The 19082-nt window shown below is 38.3% G+C and overlaps 1 protein-coding gene across 1 annotated transcript in view; it reads left to right on the plus strand.

The window, feature by feature from the left end:
• Positions 1-674: 674 nt before the first annotated feature.
• Positions 675-19082, plus strand: part of arhgap21b (Rho GTPase activating protein 21b) — a 37534-nt gene continuing 19126 nt past the window's right edge. Inside the window, exons 1-7 of the mRNA XM_071491495.1 lie at positions 675-918; positions 1942-2146; positions 9364-9546; positions 9720-9741; positions 15296-15388; positions 15915-15993; positions 16086-16140. Of these exons, the coding sequence (XP_071347596.1) occupies positions 2075-2146; positions 9364-9546; positions 9720-9741; positions 15296-15388; positions 15915-15993; positions 16086-16140 (504 nt within the window). The 5' untranslated portion in view covers positions 675-918; positions 1942-2074. The remainder of the gene's footprint in view (positions 919-1941; positions 2147-9363; positions 9547-9719; positions 9742-15295; positions 15389-15914; positions 15994-16085; positions 16141-19082) is intronic.

Consider the following 19082-nt stretch of genomic DNA (forward strand, 5'->3'; position numbering starts at 1 on the left):
AGGCAACTTTGTTTGTTTTTCCAGGCTTATATCCACAGTAGAGCCACTGAAAGTAGAACTTGCAGGACAGGACAGCTTTGTGAAAGTCCCCTCCCTAAACTGACCTCTGCAACAAAAGCTGCCAATCTTAAGAACAGGTGGCCCCTTATGTTGGAGAGGAATAAAGGGGACATTTGTCAAGGCCCTGAGAATCTGGGCACTTCTCCTTGGAGTTTACTGCTCCAATCTGTTTTAAGACCGTGTGTGTTGTACAGGTGTATCAGCGTTGAGTGGGCAATTTGAATGATCTGCTCTGATGAGTTTATAATGGCAGCACGATGAGAGCAAAGACTATATGCCGTGTGGTATGTGTGAACTCGCATTCCTCATCCACCGCCATCCACACGCCAGCCCTGCTCGACCTCACATTGAACCAGGACATGTGACCCCAGTTCAGCATTGCTGTGCATGCGAAACGAAAGCGGACGGGGTTGTGAAAACGCAGAACTGAAAATCCCATCTAGTGCGAGTAATTTACTTCCCCTTTGTCCTCCTGAGAGTGACCCCCGTGTCTCTCTAAGACGGGACGTTAAAAAATGCCACCTTTTACCAGAGCAGCGGCCGCTTCTTGTAAACTGGCGGCTGATTGGTCCCGTCAAATACAACGCCGCTTCTGATTGGCTCGGAGTGTCCTGTTGCCCGAAGGTGGACTCCCAGAGAGTCGGGAACGCTGGAAGCGAAAAAAAATTCCAGCTACCAAACTGCACCATGCGCCAACGAGTAATCACCGGGAAGCAGTTTGTACTCAAAATATATTAAATTATGACAACGCCTGACTACCTTGGAGCTCCCACGCTATGTTTTTACTTTTTCTACTCGCTTTTAAGGACAACCGTCGCCGCCGTTGCCCGCCTGTGCTGACGCTTTTCAACTACACAGGTAACTTTGTTTAAACTCCAGCCGTTAGCATGGATGCTAGCCACGGCGCTAGCAGCCTGTTGCCGCAGTTGGTTTGGTTGTTGATTTTGCCTATTGTACATGCTTCACGGGCGGCGTACAGAAGGTTAATAACGTGGAAAATGGCTACAGCGTCTCACATCGCCCTTTCGACTTTTTTGTGCTGATGTTTCATTAAAATAACAAAGAAAAAGCTACTTAATTTGTTCGCTGGAGAACAACAGCTCGACACGCTCTGTTCTTGCCTCAGTTGACCATCGAGGTCTAAAAGAGGAATTTAGATTCACCCTCACAAACGCACAAACTCTGTGGCTTCATCATTGAAATACAAACAATATAGTGAACTTAAGCGACTTGAACTGTGTAACCCCGCTTCTAAAGGTTTGTTACAACAGGATTTCAAATGTGAATGACGTTTATTTTGCCCTGCCTCCCGTCTGTGGTCCACTTGTTGCTGGTCATTCATTATGCAGTGTTGACTATGCACGTTGTTGTTTCTAGCTGATGACAACAAGCCCAAATTGTTGTTGCATGAATAATGCGGCGATGATGTCGTGCGTCATATCACTGTCGTCTGCATGTGCTAAAAACGCACTCAGTTTTATGCACAATTTGCTTGGATTACTTTTGCAACAGTTAGCAACTTTGTTAAGCGACCTGTGCTCACATTTGGTCAAATTGTGCTATATGTTTTATGTATTGTTGTTATTATTATACCAAGTCAGCTTGTTTCCCAGTATCTGAGTGTAAAACTCTGTAAAGACAAGGCACAAGAACACCAGGTATAAAATAGCATTAGGACCTGTTGCATAATGTTGATTGTCCAAAATTAAGCACAGATGGTCAACTATTATGTGCCTTAAACAACTGCGGTATTGAGTCATGTTGTTTGGCAGACCTTTGAACAGTGTGAGATTCTATATCTGAGGAGTTAATTCACAAATGTGCCTGTTATTAAACGAAACAAAATGCTGTAATAACATCTCTCCCCCATCTCTCCTACAGATGGACTAAAAAATCAAGCAAGGATGGAGGTGTAAATTGGACAGAGTGGAACATCATATATTTTCTTGCATCCTGCTGGAGCTGCGTTTTCGATGTGGGCGTTTACGGATAACAGGATTTTAAGTGAAGTTGAATGATGGCATCACGTTGGGTTAATTCTTGTGAAGATGATGATAGACAACAAGCAAGATCTTCTTTCTGTGAGGTAAAGACAACCACATCAAACCTCAGACTTTGAAATTTTTAAAATGCTGATCATGAAAGTGGTTTTGGGGGCAACTGACTCTCTGGTTTCAGTGTCCCCCCCATGCTTTCAATCTGGTGCAGAGGGGGAGTAATGTGCTTGACACTTTGGCCCAGCTGTTTGTGCTTGTAACAGCTCTTGTTGGGTTTGTTTTGGTTGTTTTGTCCTTTATCTCACTAGTGCTTCATTCTTTTGGTTGTTTTGATAATTACCACCATCAGATTTATGTCACAAGGTTGTCTGAGTGCTTCATTATTTTTTTCTTGTAAGAGCTAGGGTTGATCATAGTAGATGAAGAGACAACACAGCATTTAATTAGATTTGAAATTTTAATCAAATTCATCACTGGTGGAAATGGGAGGAGACAATGGCATTGAAGTAGTTTATTCAAGCCCAGTCTCTTAGATTTTTAAGCTGTATAATACCAGACAGGACACCATCTGCTCTTCTGAAAGCTTGGCGCCTGAATGAAGACCTTCATAGTAAATGAAGGAGCACCCTCGTACTCTTTGAAATGGAAGGACACCTATTTATAGAATCTGTAGTTTTCTTTCATTTCCTCCACTGCCTTTAATCTAATATTCATTCCTCACTTAAACCTCCCTGCTTCTATGTGAATAGTCTGTAAAGAGGGCTCTAAAGCTTCTTATTTTGTCACCTCTAACAGGCTAGATGTACTGAATTAGATTTTTTGATCATTAGACAAAGCACATGAGAGTAGGACCTTCAGTAATCAACAAGATATTAAAGCAGTTAGCCAATAACAGGCATAGAGTACACGGTTTGTTATGAATTTATTTGGTGTCATATGCCAAATATCATATCCCTAAAAGAAATTTATTAGGGGAGGTCCAAAAGAGTGTAAAACAAAAAAACATTGTTGGAAAACAGGAAAAAAAACAAGCACAATGATATTTAAAGATATACCAGTTAACTTTATGCAAACACACACTAAAAAACACTAAAGCACACACAGCTTGTGCTTGATCCTTGTCTTTTTCACTGTCATAGCTAAAAAAAACAAACTGAGATAATGTGCTTACCTCTGTCTTTTTGACCATCTGGATAGACCATCTTAACTTCTGCACACTTCTAAAAGAGTTGAATGAATGAATCTAAAAGCACATAATTCTGATACAGAAAATCACTACAGACAATATATATAGGTGTCTGTATTTATTGTGAGAGATGTTAAATGACTTAAATTTTTATCATCTAACACAAAATAGAATTGTTGCAAAAGTGTTAGTAATGGGTGAGGGAAAGCCTCTGCAAAAGTCAGTCAGTGGAAATCCTTCTTTTAGCAGTCCCTCTAATAAGCCTACCACACAAACCAATTCATGTGCTAATTTTGAGCCGGAAACCCCCTGGAGTCTCTGGTCCTGGAATTTTCTGGAAATGATGACACCATGGATTTAATGACTGAAGAATTTGAAAGTGAATGTTTTAAAACCACTTTCTAAATGTGTAATTTGCACAAAGGCAACTTGTGATGGTCTCTGTTGACAGAGATGGGTGAAAGGATGTAGATGATAAATGGGTGTGTGCCTTTTGTTTTTATTCAGAGAAAGTATGGCCCTGTTGCTGCTGTAATCAAGCAGTAGTGATTATAAAAAAGAGGATGGATTACTGTCCCAGGCGGGCAAAGTAAAGGACATTTAGACACCCCCAGCAATTAACTGCGAAAACAAATGAAACAGAGATCTTACAATAATCACAACTTAATTGTGCCATATCACAGAACATAATTTCAGTGTTCAGTGTCCAATCTAAAGTTTTAGATCGGTCTGCTGTGTCTGTGGTAAGATTTTCTATATTAGCCTCGGGTATTTATTGTATCAAACTATATCATATGATTAATCTGAAACTCCTGTGTGATGAGTAGACTTGTAGCTTTTTCATGATTCCTAATAACTGCATATCTGCTGTTTATGCTCCAGTAGAACAACAGAAATAGGAATGGGGAGAAATGTATTATTGATGCTGAAGCATGATCCATATTTAGCACTGTAGGGGGCTATTGACAAACAGACCCCCCTGGTCCCACAGTCTTCATTAAAGCTCAGTGTTTATCTCATTTAGGCTGGCTGCCTTTTACAGAACCATGCACAGGCATCATATGGCTAACTGATGGCAATCGGAAGAGAAAATTGGCCTTAAATTGGATAGAAGAAGTCTGTTACTTCCTGTTGCCTTATGGTTGTGTCTGCAGTGTCTCAGGGGAAAACATGAGAGATGGGTTATGTGATTCAGTTTTTCCTGATTTCTGTACTCAGTGTAAAGATCCATGTCATCTCAGGCGGAGAGCCTGTGACATTTTGTATTTCTTGTTTAAATAGCTCACTTATTAGGTTGAACACTCAATCACTCAACATTAATGACACTGAGTGAGATATTTTAGTGACCTGACAGCTGTTTTCTTTTGTCAGAACAACTGCAAACTTAATCTGCTTCTTACAAGTGAATGACAGGTTAGAGATATGTGGTATAGACAAAAACAACAGCCCAAATGATTTTAGTCATAAATCTTTGAGTATTATCATTTCAAACGAGCAAAACATCTTAACAATCTATTGACACAAAAGTTTATGTTCAACATACAGCTTTCGTAAAGCTTTGTGAGAGAAATAACTTGACAACTGTATTTTTGAAACCAGTCTCCTCAGGAAGCTTAAGGCATTAGTTATTTCATCCTGCAGAGCAGAGTGGGATGTATAAATTCTGCATTTGGACTTTTGCAAGGGTGATACACAGCCTAGATTAATTCAGTGTTACTTTATCCAATACATGCCATATGGCATCCATATGTTTTATGCGTGAGCTTCTGGTTTGTCTTTCCTGGTTTCTCTCGAAAGTGTAAATGTTTTTTTTTTTGTGTATGTGTACTCGCATACAATAATGGAATATAAAATTAATATTGGATATTTTTGCTGATATGAATAAGCACAATCTTACTTTCCATATTTGTCCATGACATTTTGGATGGGGAGTTTTGAGGCACCTTTTTGTCCAGTACAACATCACCACAATGTACCGCCTCAAAAATGCCTGTAGAGTTGAGTCAGTGTATATAATATCATAGTGACACGTTACTAGCTTCACAAAGGTAATATTTCAGGGAGAATGTATTTGATTGCACCACATAGGCCTGTACCAACATTTACGAAGCACGATTTATGAATGTAAATATCCGTTTTAGTAAAAAATGTGTTGCTCAGCCCCACAAGTGTCAAAATACATGTCACACTCTCCTGTGTTACAGAACTACTAACCATGTTTATCAGTCATGTTTTTGCTTTTTTAAACAGTGATGTTAGAAATGTTGTACTAGAAAAATTACCAATAGTTAAGAGACATCCAGTATGAACAGTACCCCACAGCACTATGCCAAGGGCCCCTTGTATGTTACAGCTAGAATTGTGTCATGCACAAAACACACCATGTGTCTACATAGGCTGAGTAATGATACTCCTAAACTTGTCCTGCACTACAAGACTGAAACGCCCTGGGCTCACCAGTGGCCCTTTGTATCATTATCTTAGGCTTTTCACAGTTAAGTGCTTGGTTTGGATGGGATGTGGTGTAGAATTTAGCAGCCCACAGAGAACGAGGTTTCTTCGCATTTTAAGCCTGTGTACTTGTCTGATGTTTTTAGAGCTGATGTCATGTGGTCCTTGTAATGTGTCATTTAGTGATGTCAGCAGAGGTTTTTAAACATACAGGCCATGCAGTGTGGTTTCATAATATTTGTTAAAAATGAGCAAGGTGGAAATTCCAGTTTCTTTTTCAGTGTTTTGCTAGCCTGCAGATACCAGCTTTTGTGGTGTGTAAACAGCTGTGCATGTACAGTGCTTCCCCTAAAGGTTCTGATGTTAGTGGGTGGTATTGGCTGGCCTGCCCTCTAATCTCTGTGGCAGTGGAACCACTCATGTAGTCTCACTTTACAACATCTCTGAAAATGACCACATGCACACCGACACAAACTGTACCATTTGTTAAGCAAGGAAAAAAATGTCTGAAAATGGTTATTTCAGTGGAGAATTTCAATCTAAAAGGACGAGAATTGGTCTGGCTTGGTCACATATCTGTGCTGTAAAACACATATAAGACAATGTCTTACAAATTTCTCCACAGAGCTCCATGGCTGGCATGTCTTGGCTGTTGTATGATGGCTATGCATATAGAGCAGCAGAAACTGATTCATGAATCGGGGATGAATTGAAAGGAAAAGGCTTAACAAAGTTCAGGAAATGACCTAAACAAACAGTGTATCAGTCTCTTGGGGAACTACTCAAAATAAATTACAGCACCCTTGTTCATCATTATGAAGGAACGTTTCAGCCATTACAGTGTGGCTTATAGATGTTTTCAACAACAATAGAGGTCCATAACACAGAGAAATAAGCTAAATCAGGCTCTCTTTATGCAGGCAGTACTTGTTGGAAGGATCAGTTTATTTTTGGTTTGGGTGTTGATATGGGGTTTGTTGACAACAACCAGACTGACTTTGAACTCGAGGTTAAAATCAGTGTTCCTTCTCTGAGACACCGGCATAGTCCCTGCTCAAATCCAAGAGTAATCCAGTAGAGGAACAAATGCCTGCTGAAAACCCTCTCCCAGCTGCCTCACCCAGTACAAATATCAGTTTGGCATTCTAGTGATTCATAAATAGGTGACAGTCATTCATTTGTGGGCGGGAGAGGATCGGCATGATGTGGGTGTTCTTGTCATGTGGCTTTCTCTTTAGCCTCCTTTCATGAAAAGTAATCTCATAATTTTCTCCTTTTATGCTGATTCTCTTTTGGCCTCTTGTAATGGTTATTTGAAAGCATTATTAATCTGGTCTATCGGGTTTACACCCAAGTCTTGCTTTGATCTCTGTTCTTAGTAATTGATATTAATAATCGTTTGAAATTTTTCGTTAAAGGAGCTGTTTATAAGTTTTGCTAACGCTACAGTGGCACAATTAGCATTAACAGTTGTTTACTTACCAGTCTTGCCGAGAGCTTCAGCCATCGTGTTCGGAATACAAGAGGTTATAATACACCCTCTGAGTAGTGCGACGTCTTCAGGGCTTTACAGTGATTCACTACTGGAAAGATGAGACGGTCTGGCTAGCTGCTTAGCATTCTGACTTCAGTAGAAGAACGTAAGCAATAGAAGTAGATGCAAAACAAGAGTTGACATGGGCATTGCTTTGCACCGCCGGAGACAGTTGTTGGCGAGTAAAGGGATGAAGTTTGATGCTGAACTTGCAACATTTCTTCTATACTATATATAATAATAATAATAATGATAATAATAATGATAATAATAATGATAATAATAGTAATAATAAAAAACTGCTGTTAATGCTAATGTTTGCCATGTTGCAATAGCAAAACTTACGCATAGCTCCTTTAAATAAGAGAAAAGCGAAACCTTGGGGGAAAATGTGGGTCTGGAATTTATTGACTTGGAATGTCACAGCAGAATTAACTATGCAAGTGGCAATGATAACACTGCTTGGCATGTGTCTGTCAGGAGGCCCACACCCCCTTCTGTCGTCTACATCTAAAGATCAGAGGCTTGGGAATTGCCCTGTCTACTGGCTGCTAAATCAGATCCAGTATACTGGGTTTGGCTTGCTCTGGAGACATGAGGGGAGCAATGCAGGCATTTCAAACATTCAGTTGATCTATTGTCACCACCACATGCGCTTCTCTGGGTATGGATTTGCAGGTTTTCTGGTTGTGTGAAGGCACCCAAGGCTCATACAGACACAAACTTCAACATGAAAGCGCAGGTATCAGAGAACAGCCAAAGCTTGGTTATACACAGTAAAACCTGTTTTGCTAGTTTCATCAAAATACATGCGTATCAGCTGCACCTGCAGCTGTGTTTCCCAGCCAGCCGAAGTAGTGCTGTGAGTCCTTACTGTCTATGGTAAGTTCATGTAAACTCCTTTTGTGTTTTCATCAGCTCAGGCTGCCACTTAAAATATGCTTTGATTCAAGTGGTTTATGTTATTGTCTCTTTCAGTAATATAAGTTTGAAAAGCAAAAAAGGCTTGGTTGCTAATAAGCAGCAAAACATTCTGCAAAGAGCACAGTGAAACATGCTTTAACTTGGTGCACACCTCCAGGCACACAATATATTTCCAATGAGCCTTTGAGAACGAGGCTGTATGTTCATACTGTGAAAAACTCTAACCAACTGAATGGGATGGTGGTTGTTTTTAAGTTGGTGTGAACAAATTGCTGCTCATTTTTGTTATGTGAAATATGGTTTGGCTCATTCACTACTCCCTTTAATTGCTGAATCAAGTAAGGAAGCTATCCAGATTTATTTGTTTATATTTATATTTATATTTATATATTTCTCTTTTATTTAAAATAATCAAGTCAGATCAGCAGAGTTTTTAACCTTCACAAGTGGACAAACCTCTTATAAATACTTACAATATACAGATAATTCACTTGTGACATTTTGCTCATTACACATATTTGCTCAGGCAGAGATAGTGCAAATGCACGCTCATCAAATTCCTCACTTTGTCAGGGAAAGTCTATGCTTTTTTTTTTGGGGGGGGGGGGGTTGAGACAGGATGTGGAAAAATACATTTTTCAGTGTGGAAATACAAGATTGTTACTGAAATTTGTACTGGGACAAGGGAATATGATATGGGGAGATCTGAGTAAAGCGGGGGTGTTGCTGCACACATTATACCACAAAGGTGTCAGGCTATAAATAGTCAGTAAACACTGGAGTGGGTGTCCAAAGCCCTGAAGCCTGACATGCTCTACTCTCCAGCTGTGAAAATGGGATATGACAACTTGACTGTAAACATAGTACCGCCAATAATGTTTTTCAAAACCTCTTTCTTCTCTAAACCATGTCTAACTTTGTCTAACTGATTGATTGACACTTAGTGTTATTGTGCACTCACTTCACTGAAAAGGTAGTTTGTTGATTTGTCTAAATTGGGGATGGCTTTAGTGTAAGTGTAGTTGTAGTAACATTGTTTTTGGATTGCAGCATGTGGGGTTTTCCAGCATTTTCACTTTCAGTTTCAAGATTTCTTCCCTACATTTTTTTAAGCAGAAATCTATTTGATATCTTTGTGTGTAAAAGTGAAATTGTGACTACTTAGAATTTTAAAACTTAAACATTTTTCCTCCACCTTTCTGTTCTTGCAGAATGACTGTCCAGAGTGGAAAAGCTTGGCTGATTCTCCTGCAGCGCAAAACCCAACAGAGGAGGAGACGTTCTCATGGCCGAGACCTAAAACCGTGCATTTACGTCGCACTTCCCAAGGGTTCGGCTTCACCCTGCGGCACTTCATTGTATACCCACCGGAATCAACCATGCACTACTTCCCGGTAAATTTCAGTATTCTTCTTATTATTAAACTTGTCAGAAGCTTTCATTAGTTTCATACACCTGAGTGTTGTTTGCTTAGCACGAAAGATAACAGAGTCAACAAAAAGCCTGATAACCTTATTTCTGTGACCATGAGCAACAAACTCACTTGAATACTTCTACATTTTTACAGGAGGAAGATTATGGCCGCAGAGGTAAGCAGAAAACCTTTTCACTTTTTCTTCTCCATGCCTGCCCTTCAACACTGCTGAGTCAGAGCAGTGCCTCTGACTCCTAATGACTCTTAATCCATCCACTCTTTGGCTCTTTTTGCTTCCTTATGCGATGAAAACAATAGAACCTGTGTGTCACTGACCTTTGTGGAGGCATGAAAGGTTTGGTCAGCACCACCTGTTTCTGTCCTGCACTGACCCACCTCTCCATATTGTTTCACTTTGTTGTACTCGCTGGTTTTCAGTCTCACCATAAAAAGGTTGTCAGAAAGAGATGGCTTCAGTTTTTACTGGGTTATGTTTATCTGACCCTCTTTCTTCATGTTAGCCTAAATACTACTCAAGTTTTCTCACTTATATCATGTAGACTCCTGATATAAAATCTATGGCATGAGTTGATGTTGATTTGTTACTTCTATACCTTCTCCAACATAGTTTCTAAATCCTGTGGTTATGCATTTAAAGCAGTGTTTTTGTAATTACTCCTTTGTCATTTTTCACAAAAAGACAATAAAGGTGGGAGCCAGCAGTCATGTTCTATAAATTTTGTAAAGGATCCTGCAGTTGCAGGAAATACTTTAAAGTTTGTAGATTTGAAAAAAAAAAGTATTTACCTCAAGGGTTTTGAAATCAAATACTTAACGTTTAAGATTGATGTTTTATAGAAATAACACCTTCATTTGTCATGCCTCTGCTTTTGCTGAATACATCTCGACTCATCAGATTCATCTTAAGCAGTTTTTTTTTTTTGACCATTGTCATGTCTGATACCAAAACATCACAATTTGAATTTGATCATGCAAGCCTTCTCTCATATACAACTAATTTGAAAGTCTCAATTTAATTTCTTACCCTGTGGTTGCCAACTAAAACCTTTGAAATCTTGCATGAGACTCTTCATGAAGGAAGCAAAAGATGTACTGTACTTGTTTGGGATTCCCCAACCAGACTATATTTCATTTATAATTTCCTGTCAGGAATTCTCTTTGGTTGAGTTAGCTGTGTAACTGCCTGTCCCATCCTGATGTCATCACAGTGAGGTGATATCTTAGTAGCTTGTTTGTGGGCTTTACTCTCTGTTTCGTCTGCTGCCATGTGTTGACCATGAAGAGGTTGCTATGAGTGGAATTCGTTCAGGTGGACATAGGTAATTCTGTTAGACAAGTACATTACTCAGAGAGCTTAGTTTTTGTAGAAAAACAATATGGTAATTCATTTTGCACATGTTGAGGAAGTAATTATTATAGGCACAACTAAACACCCTGTAAATCTGTTTTTCAACATTCCTCAGCTTGTGAAAGTGTTTGTCTATTATCACAATATATTTAACCTAATACCACATCTATGTACTTGACATAATTTCATTATAGGACTGTTGATGGTTTTTATAAAAAATGTCCACACAAGAAAAAAATCTTTATAGGGAAAAAAAAATCAGTAATTTGATATTTTGACCTTACAGGTTGAGACATTCATACTGATGTCTGCTGGGTTCATATAGGCTTTATCTTTGCTCAGTTTTTCCAAGTTCGTCTTAAAACTATGGTCAGGTGCCTGTATTTACACTGATACAGTTTTAGCTAGCAGTATTCCTCTTGCTGAAACTGGCCATTTAAAGAGCCCTTCTTTATGTGCTTCCAATTAAATGGATAGGAGACAAAATCCACAGTCTGTGGTCTTTGTAAATATACATTCCAGTTCATCAGAAGTTAAAATGAGGCCTCAGCGGACTGACAGTCAATTCAAGTTGATATCTTCCAAAGTTGGTCTTTGTATAAAATTCCCTCTTTGTGTTAATGTCCCTCCACTCTTAGTGTTTCCAGGGAAACACTAACAGTGAATTTCTTATTAAATGCTCTAGCTTTGGAAAATACCCACTTGATTTAATTAAGTCAGACTGCTGAGGCCTCATTGTAGTTAGATATAAGCTTTTTTCACAGACAAATGACTGTGGGTACTGTTACCCTATCACTTACATTAGCACTATGTTAGGAATAGATATTTTAATGGCCAATATGAACAGGAAGAAAGATTACAGCAAGCAAAATCTGATATAATGTTCATATGCGCAACTGAAAAATTGTGACCTATAACCATATATTCTTTTTAACAAGAAACACCGAGAAATATTACAATAACTAAAATATAAGATTTTATTTTGTGCAATAGCACAGTATTGATGTTGTAACACTGTGTTGCCCAGCTATAGATGTGAGTTAATGAACTGTTCATTAGAAAGCAGGATGCACAGTCGCATTGTCATCTGCACATACTTGCCAACACGTGTTTGAATTAGTTTGCAGTCCTGTACTAATGATAATTATTGCTTTCATCCAATTAAAATCCTGAATGGACTGTATGTGACGTACGTACATATTGAATTATGTAGATGTGCGCAGACACGCAGTTGAAAATCTCTGCTTAAACACAGGTGTTTCTCTTGATGACTGCTCTGAATAGCAGATGACTTTAATGCATTGTCTCTGCTCCAATTTTGAACTCTTACTTCTGTGATCACCTTTGTGATTTCTTCATCAACAAGAGCTGGAAAGCATACACACAGCTTGCTCAGTGTTGCTGTTTGAACTTCACATAACAATATAGAAGAGCCAGCTCCCATTAAAGTTGTCAGGATTTATGTTTCACCCAAAAACAGAAACACTCTAGAAGACCTTTTTGTGAGTAGCTTTGCCATTTGGACTGAGTAAGCAAAGAGAATATTAAAGAATCCTGGCAATTGCATAATGCTGGACACAGGAGCTTGAAGGCATGAGGCCAGAATTGAAGAAGAAAAAAGACAAAAAAGACAACCTGGTATAATTTGAGTCCAGGCTGGGCCCTAAAGACACAAATACTGGCTTGCAACAGGTGGAGAGCAAACGGTTGAAGGAGTGAGCTCCACTCTCATGCCTCTAATTGAGTTTTTTTTTTTTTATTTCTACATTTTCTTTTTTGCCACTTAATGGCCTCTTCAGAATAAAAGTACACTTAACATGGCATATAAGAATCCAAATCACATGGGTATCTTTAATATACCTCCTGGAAATTTTGAAGACTTGAAAAATTTAACCTAAATCTTATGAGTTAGGTTTTCAGTCAATAGCAGCACCTATGTGATCCCCAGGTGGCACGGTGTGATTGTTATAAATTCATAGCTTCTATTCAAGAATTAAATGTGCTCTATCTGTATTTCATAATCTACAGTCTAAGCCAACAAAAGTGGGAACAAAATTTAGACCTCCTTCTTTTACCATTGGTTGCTGGAAAGATCAATGATGTCATTGTGCTGATTGCCCACTGACGCAACTGATCATTCAGAAGAAGTGTGGTTTGATTTGAATTGAAGGCAATTTGTGCTCAAACATGGATTTAAGCATGAAAACAGTTGCATCACATTTATGAGTATGCTGCTCTTGTCCCTCCTCAGTGCCATACCACCATCAATTAACTTATTGTGTTAGAGTCTGGTGTTCAACAAGACTGAGCTCTTCTGTCACAACTCCGGGGTCAAGTTTGGGTGAACTTGTGATCTAATGTTCCCTGGTCAACTCGCCACTCTTTTTCTTTTTTATATTTAGAAATACTGTCTTACCTCAATCAGCAGCTGTCATTTAGTTTTTCTTTAGGTTTAAGTGGTGTCATTTTGTACAGTCTTCATTTGCTGATGTAAGTTTAGTTTTAACTTACAAATTATTCTGCAATTTTTTTTTTTTTTTTAAATAGTGTTCATTATCTTTACAGTGAATGGGAATTAACATCAGCCAACTGTAGCCAATTCAGGCAAATCATATTCTTTACCAAGCCTCTCTCTCTCTCTCTCCAATTGCCAAGTAAATGAAATGGTGCAAATGAAACCTGGCAATGTTTGATTTTCTTGGACAAGATTTTCTCTGGTTCAAAAGGAACACTCCCACATTTAGATTTTTTGTCTGAACACTGTTACTGAACACACAGAAGTAAAGTTGATATTAATCTACACATCTAACCTTTGGTAATACAGCAAACAAAGCATTTCCAAAGCTGTTGGGAGTGTTTCTTTAAAAATTGTTACGTGCCAAGTATGAGTTAGTTTGATTTCTATGGTTGGGTGGTGCTTAAACGTGTAAAGAATGAAAATGTTTTTATTGCCCAGAGTAGTCTTGTAGAGCAAAGTTAAATCTAGTTGAAATTATATATAATGCTATAAAAAGAAAGCACCATTGTGCAAAATGTACAGTTATTTCTTATTAAGATGATAAGTATATGTTGAAGAATAGAAATTATTAATGCACAGACATTTGGGTCCCTGGACAAGGGCAAAATGGTGAGTTACCTGCTTCAGAGGAACACAACTAAACTCCACCATACATTTAAATGTGTATGGTGGCTCATATAACTTCATGAACAGCTCCATTGTGGAAATGGAGATGTAGTGTACCACACTATACCACCAGAGGGAGCCTTCTCAGGGCTATAGTTGTATGGGACTCCTGTTGCAGTGTTACGTAATGTCAGTCTCTAGAATGTGATTCTGCATGAGTAATCTCAAGTGTGGAAGAGAGAAAAATGGAGGCACAAGTGAGTTTGTATTCATGAGGCTTTTGAAAAGATTGGTTCAAGAGAATAATTAACCGTTAAGTGATATTGAGCCTTTTGTTTACCTGTGTCCCTTTTTTCCAGTACCAACATAAAACATTTAAAAGTTACTGGTAACATTGTAATTATTAGAGGGCCAAAAGTCATGTTTCTTATTTATTCAAATGTTCTGATGATAGTAAGAATATTGAACTTTTAAACAACTTGTGCTACGTTTTTTCCCCCCAACTATCATGCCTATTCTCATGCTGGCCAGTGTAGATTGTGAGCCATCATGCACTGACTCACTACCAGAATGTTAACTACTGGGGAAGCATTTCAGCTGCTCTCTGGCTATGCCCAGAGCTATTTCTCAGTTTATAAGGAAAGAGTGGGAGTTGTGCAGCTGAGCACACTGTCACTCTACCTTCTCTTAGTCTCTTTTTCTCTCACACCCTCTCTCTTTCTTTTCTTTCCTTCTTTTTTTTCTGCAGCCATGCAGCTGCTAGGAGACAAGAGCAGCATGAGCAAACAGGTTTTCCTTTCTTTAGCTGCTTTTATCCCCTTCTCTAAAACCACACAATTTCCCCCTATTGAGATTTTTTTTCTCTGAACCAATTAATGATCATGACTATTCAAAACTGTTGTAATGTGGGCAAGCACCAGCCAGAACACATCCTGTTCTGCTGTCATAATGTTGATTCACATGCCTCCAAATCTTGTGACAAACCTCCCAGTTTCTCTCTCATTCTCATACATAGCCATTCTCTCCTCACATAAATGCCGTGTAACAGTTTACTGTCTGTTACTCAGTGTTAAGTTTTACAGTTTTTGCTCTGAATTTTATAAATAAGTGAGGGCTTTTTGACATGGGAACCAGATGAAAATGCACCTAGAATACATTTTATATGCTTTTATGTGCTTACATTGTGTACTGTTGGTGTCATTTATATTAATTTATATCTTTCTCTACTATCATCAGGGAGACAGCGGAATAGGCTAGAACCGATGGACACCATTTTCGTGAAGCAAGTCAAGGAAGGTGGCCCTGCTCACGGAGCTGGGCTCTGTACAGGTAATAATCAGATATCAATCAATGTGTCTCCTTCATTAACCAAAACCTACTTGTGATTGACTGGGAGCATAACAACTCGGAAGTCATAACATTACAGCAATGGAGAATGATATCATACAGAGCAGAAAACTTTCTCTAAGCTACTGCACTGATGTTATGCAAAAGCAAAGGGAAAAAAATTAAAGGAGTGCAGTTTTTGCAAGTGGCTTGACACTATTCTTGCTTTGAGGCAAAACACTAGCAAGGACAAGGGAAGTGATCTTTTTTCTGCTTTTTTATTTGGTAGCTAATGTAGCGATTTTATGGTTTAGTGCATAGAGGGAACCTGCAATATAGTTACTGGAAACCTCAACATCAGGTGACTGACTTTAGGCTATTTGCTTTTTTCCACTATCTCTCTGAAGGCGCACTATCTTCTTTGTCATGTGCATGGGGAAAAAAAAAAAAAAAAAAAAAAAGCTTACAGTCTTTTACTACCCCTCTCTGTTATTGATGTCATTACTACTGTTCTTCTATTGCCTATTAGGTGATCGCATCGTGAAGGTGAATGGAGCAAGCATCATTGGGAAAGCCTATTGTGAGGTTATATCCTTGATCCAAGACAGGTGAGATTTAATATAAATTTTTTAGTTGATTCTTGGTCGGTTGGTGCTTTTTTTTTTTTTTTTAAGTATTTTTTTGTTTTGTTCCCCAACAGTGGTGACTTTCTTGAACTTTGTGTGATGCCAAAAGATGAGGATATACTTCAGCTGGTAAGTCTCTCTTTACTATCCCATTTTATAAATGGGATTCAATTCATACTTTACCACCCATGCTAAGCTTGGAGCCTTAAACTAGAGCTGCTCTAGTTTAAGGTGTTCATGTTGGGACACTAGTCATAAGATGCAGGCAGCGTGCCTATCCCATCAGAGCTCTCTATCTAGGCCTCCTAATCAGGCCAGAGCAGCATTTCTGTCCTCCAAAACTGCTGCTGACACCACTGCTGAAATGGCCTAATTGAAGTGGTTGAGCAAGTATAAGTATGGACTAATATACAAGGTGTGGTTATTAAATAATGAGACAAATACTGTAATTCAATGTTAATGAAGAAAACTTAAATTTCAGTTTCTTTCCCCTTCAATATATCCCCCCTCTGCAACTGCACACCACTGTGTTGTGGTCTTTCACAGATCAAAGTGGTGCAGCAGGTCCATTAGTTGTCAGAACCTCTATCGTTTTCTTCACTTCTGGAGCAGACTCGAAATGGGTTCCCTTGAGGGCAGGCTTGATTTTAGGGAAAAGAAAAAAGTCACACGGTGCTAGATCAGGTGAACAGGGAAGATGGTGAAGTACTGAGTGTGCTGGCGTGTTGTCTTGATGAAGGATGAAACCATTTTCCCACAAATGTGGCCTCTTTCTTGTGACCCTTTCTCGTAACGTTTCTAGAACTTGTTTGTAATAGTGTTGGTTCACTATTGCAGCATCTGAAACCCAATTCTTACATCCTAAACAGTTAACATTGCATGTCAGACGTCAGACAAACATATCTACTTCATGTGATTTATAACAACAAACGCGAGTTTATGCTTGCCCATTGGTCAATGTATACCATGTGGTTTGTGCATGCATGCTGGGGTTACAGTTACACAAGTCCAGTATCCTTATTTAATAGCCTCAGCTCATACCCAATCCGATTCATATAGATTAAATTTTTTGACTAACAAAAGGGAGTGTATTATGCAAAAAATGCTTTCAAACTCTACATAGAATAGACCTACATTAAAGAGCTGACTACTAGAAAAGTTGTTGTGCTATTGCTAATGTTGTGCTATCAACATGCTTAGACAATATAGATGACTGCAACATACACAGACCTACATGTGACAGCCTGCAGCAGATTAACTACTGAAAAAGACCACTAACTGCTAAAAACGGAATTTGAAGGGAGATTTGTGTAGTTATGTACGTATGCATGTGTTTTATTTTTGGATGTGTTTCTAGAAACGTACAATAAGTCTGGTTGATGTAGACCATCAAAGAACCTAAATGGACGGCCTTTACTATACCTACCTAAATACAGTAGGAAATTAAGCTAAACAAAGATGTCTTTTCTTACATCAAATGTTTGTGTCGTCATGAGGTGAAATTGGAGTGATGCGCTCTTCTCTTTGCCTGGTGGTGGCAGCTATTACTACTTTCAAAGAGCAGTTTGATAAAACAGTTATTGTTGTTTGTAGTATATCAAAGTAGATGGTTTAAAAAGTGGCCATAATACTTGAATTCCATGACAGTTTAATAGCTCAAGATGTCCACATTAAATACTGAAAGTTAAATTATTAAAATAAGGGCTATAGATTATTTATCAGAAAAGAATATATGTATTTCTTAATAAAACAATTTAGGTGGAAGCTAATTGTCAAATAAGCTAAATGCCTTAGGGATATGAAAAAGTGAACTGAATTTGAGTCTTTAATGAAGGAAATTACTATTTGAATATTTTTCAAATTTAAAGCTACATTACAGGAAATTGGGTGGACTTACTGTATATTAGCTGCTTCCCTTCAGTTGTTAATGTAATGTAACATTCAGTGCAGAGATACTTGTGTGGAGCTCAAAGAAATGTTTTTCTAGTTTGGGTTGTCCAATATTTTTTTAGGTAATGAATTTTAGTGTGAAAGCATTTTTAAAATTGATGAGTGATGTTTTGTCATTATTAATCTTAAATTAAGTGTCAAATTACAAATGTCAATGTTCTTCCCTACAAATATACAGATATTTGACACTTAGATTCTTTTGTACCTAGTCAAAGTAGGTTTCATATATTGGCTTTGTTTTTCCTTGTCCTTTTCCTTATTTCTTCTAAACAATTATTGTGTGTATTGCATGTTCAAAAAAACTATAATCGGTGCAGAGATGAGCCATCATATGTGCGCATTTAACATCTCATCACTAGCCATTAATGCATGCTGCAGGCAGTTGTTGGCAGCTACTATGTATTCTGCACATTCAGGACAAAGCTGCACTCATCTCTTCCATATCTATAGCAAATCACAGTAAGTGCTTTGTCAAGATGCTCAGGGATCCTCTCCCAAGGGCTTCTTGTTATTTGACAGTCTGTTTATGAATTATATAATGAAAGAGCTCGGCTGTTTGCTTTACCTGAAATTTTCCCTTGTGGATTTTTTATTGCTGCATTGAATCCTCACAATTAGCTTGATAGGTAATTTAATTAAACATAGAGCATGGTATGCAGAATTGTAATATCAATGTGTCTTGTTAAAACAAACAGTCATCTCTCTGTTTAAACAGCATATCCTTCTAAAAATATACAAGCAGTGATTTATTTAAAACATGGTGCCAATGCTCCTTGTTATTTAGTTGAGTTTCTTTGGTTTATTTAAATGAGACTTGTAATTTCACAGAAGAATAAAATATTCACATCCACTTACCCTCTTCTTTCGTCTAATATCAGTTAATTTTCTGCTTTGTGATAGCCAATTGACTGTTACTCCACCTCTTTGCCCTGTTAGGTCCTCCCTCTCTCTGACTGTTTTTCCCTATTTACCCATCTGCTATATCTTACACGTGTGTTGTGATATCACTGGTTACAGTATTACACAGTAAATGGCCAGCAGCCACACGAAAATATCTATTGATGTAGGCAGGCAGACTGATGAGCGCTGTTTATGAGAACAAGAGGATTGTGAGAAATTAT

The sequence above is a fragment of the Trachinotus anak genome, unplaced genomic scaffold, assembly GCF_046630095.1.
Source record: "Trachinotus anak isolate AG129_WGS33_773 ecotype Australia unplaced genomic scaffold, CSIRO_AGI_Tana_v1 ptg000012l, whole genome shotgun sequence".
Taxonomy (NCBI): Eukaryota; Metazoa; Chordata; class Actinopteri; order Carangiformes; family Carangidae; genus Trachinotus; species Trachinotus anak.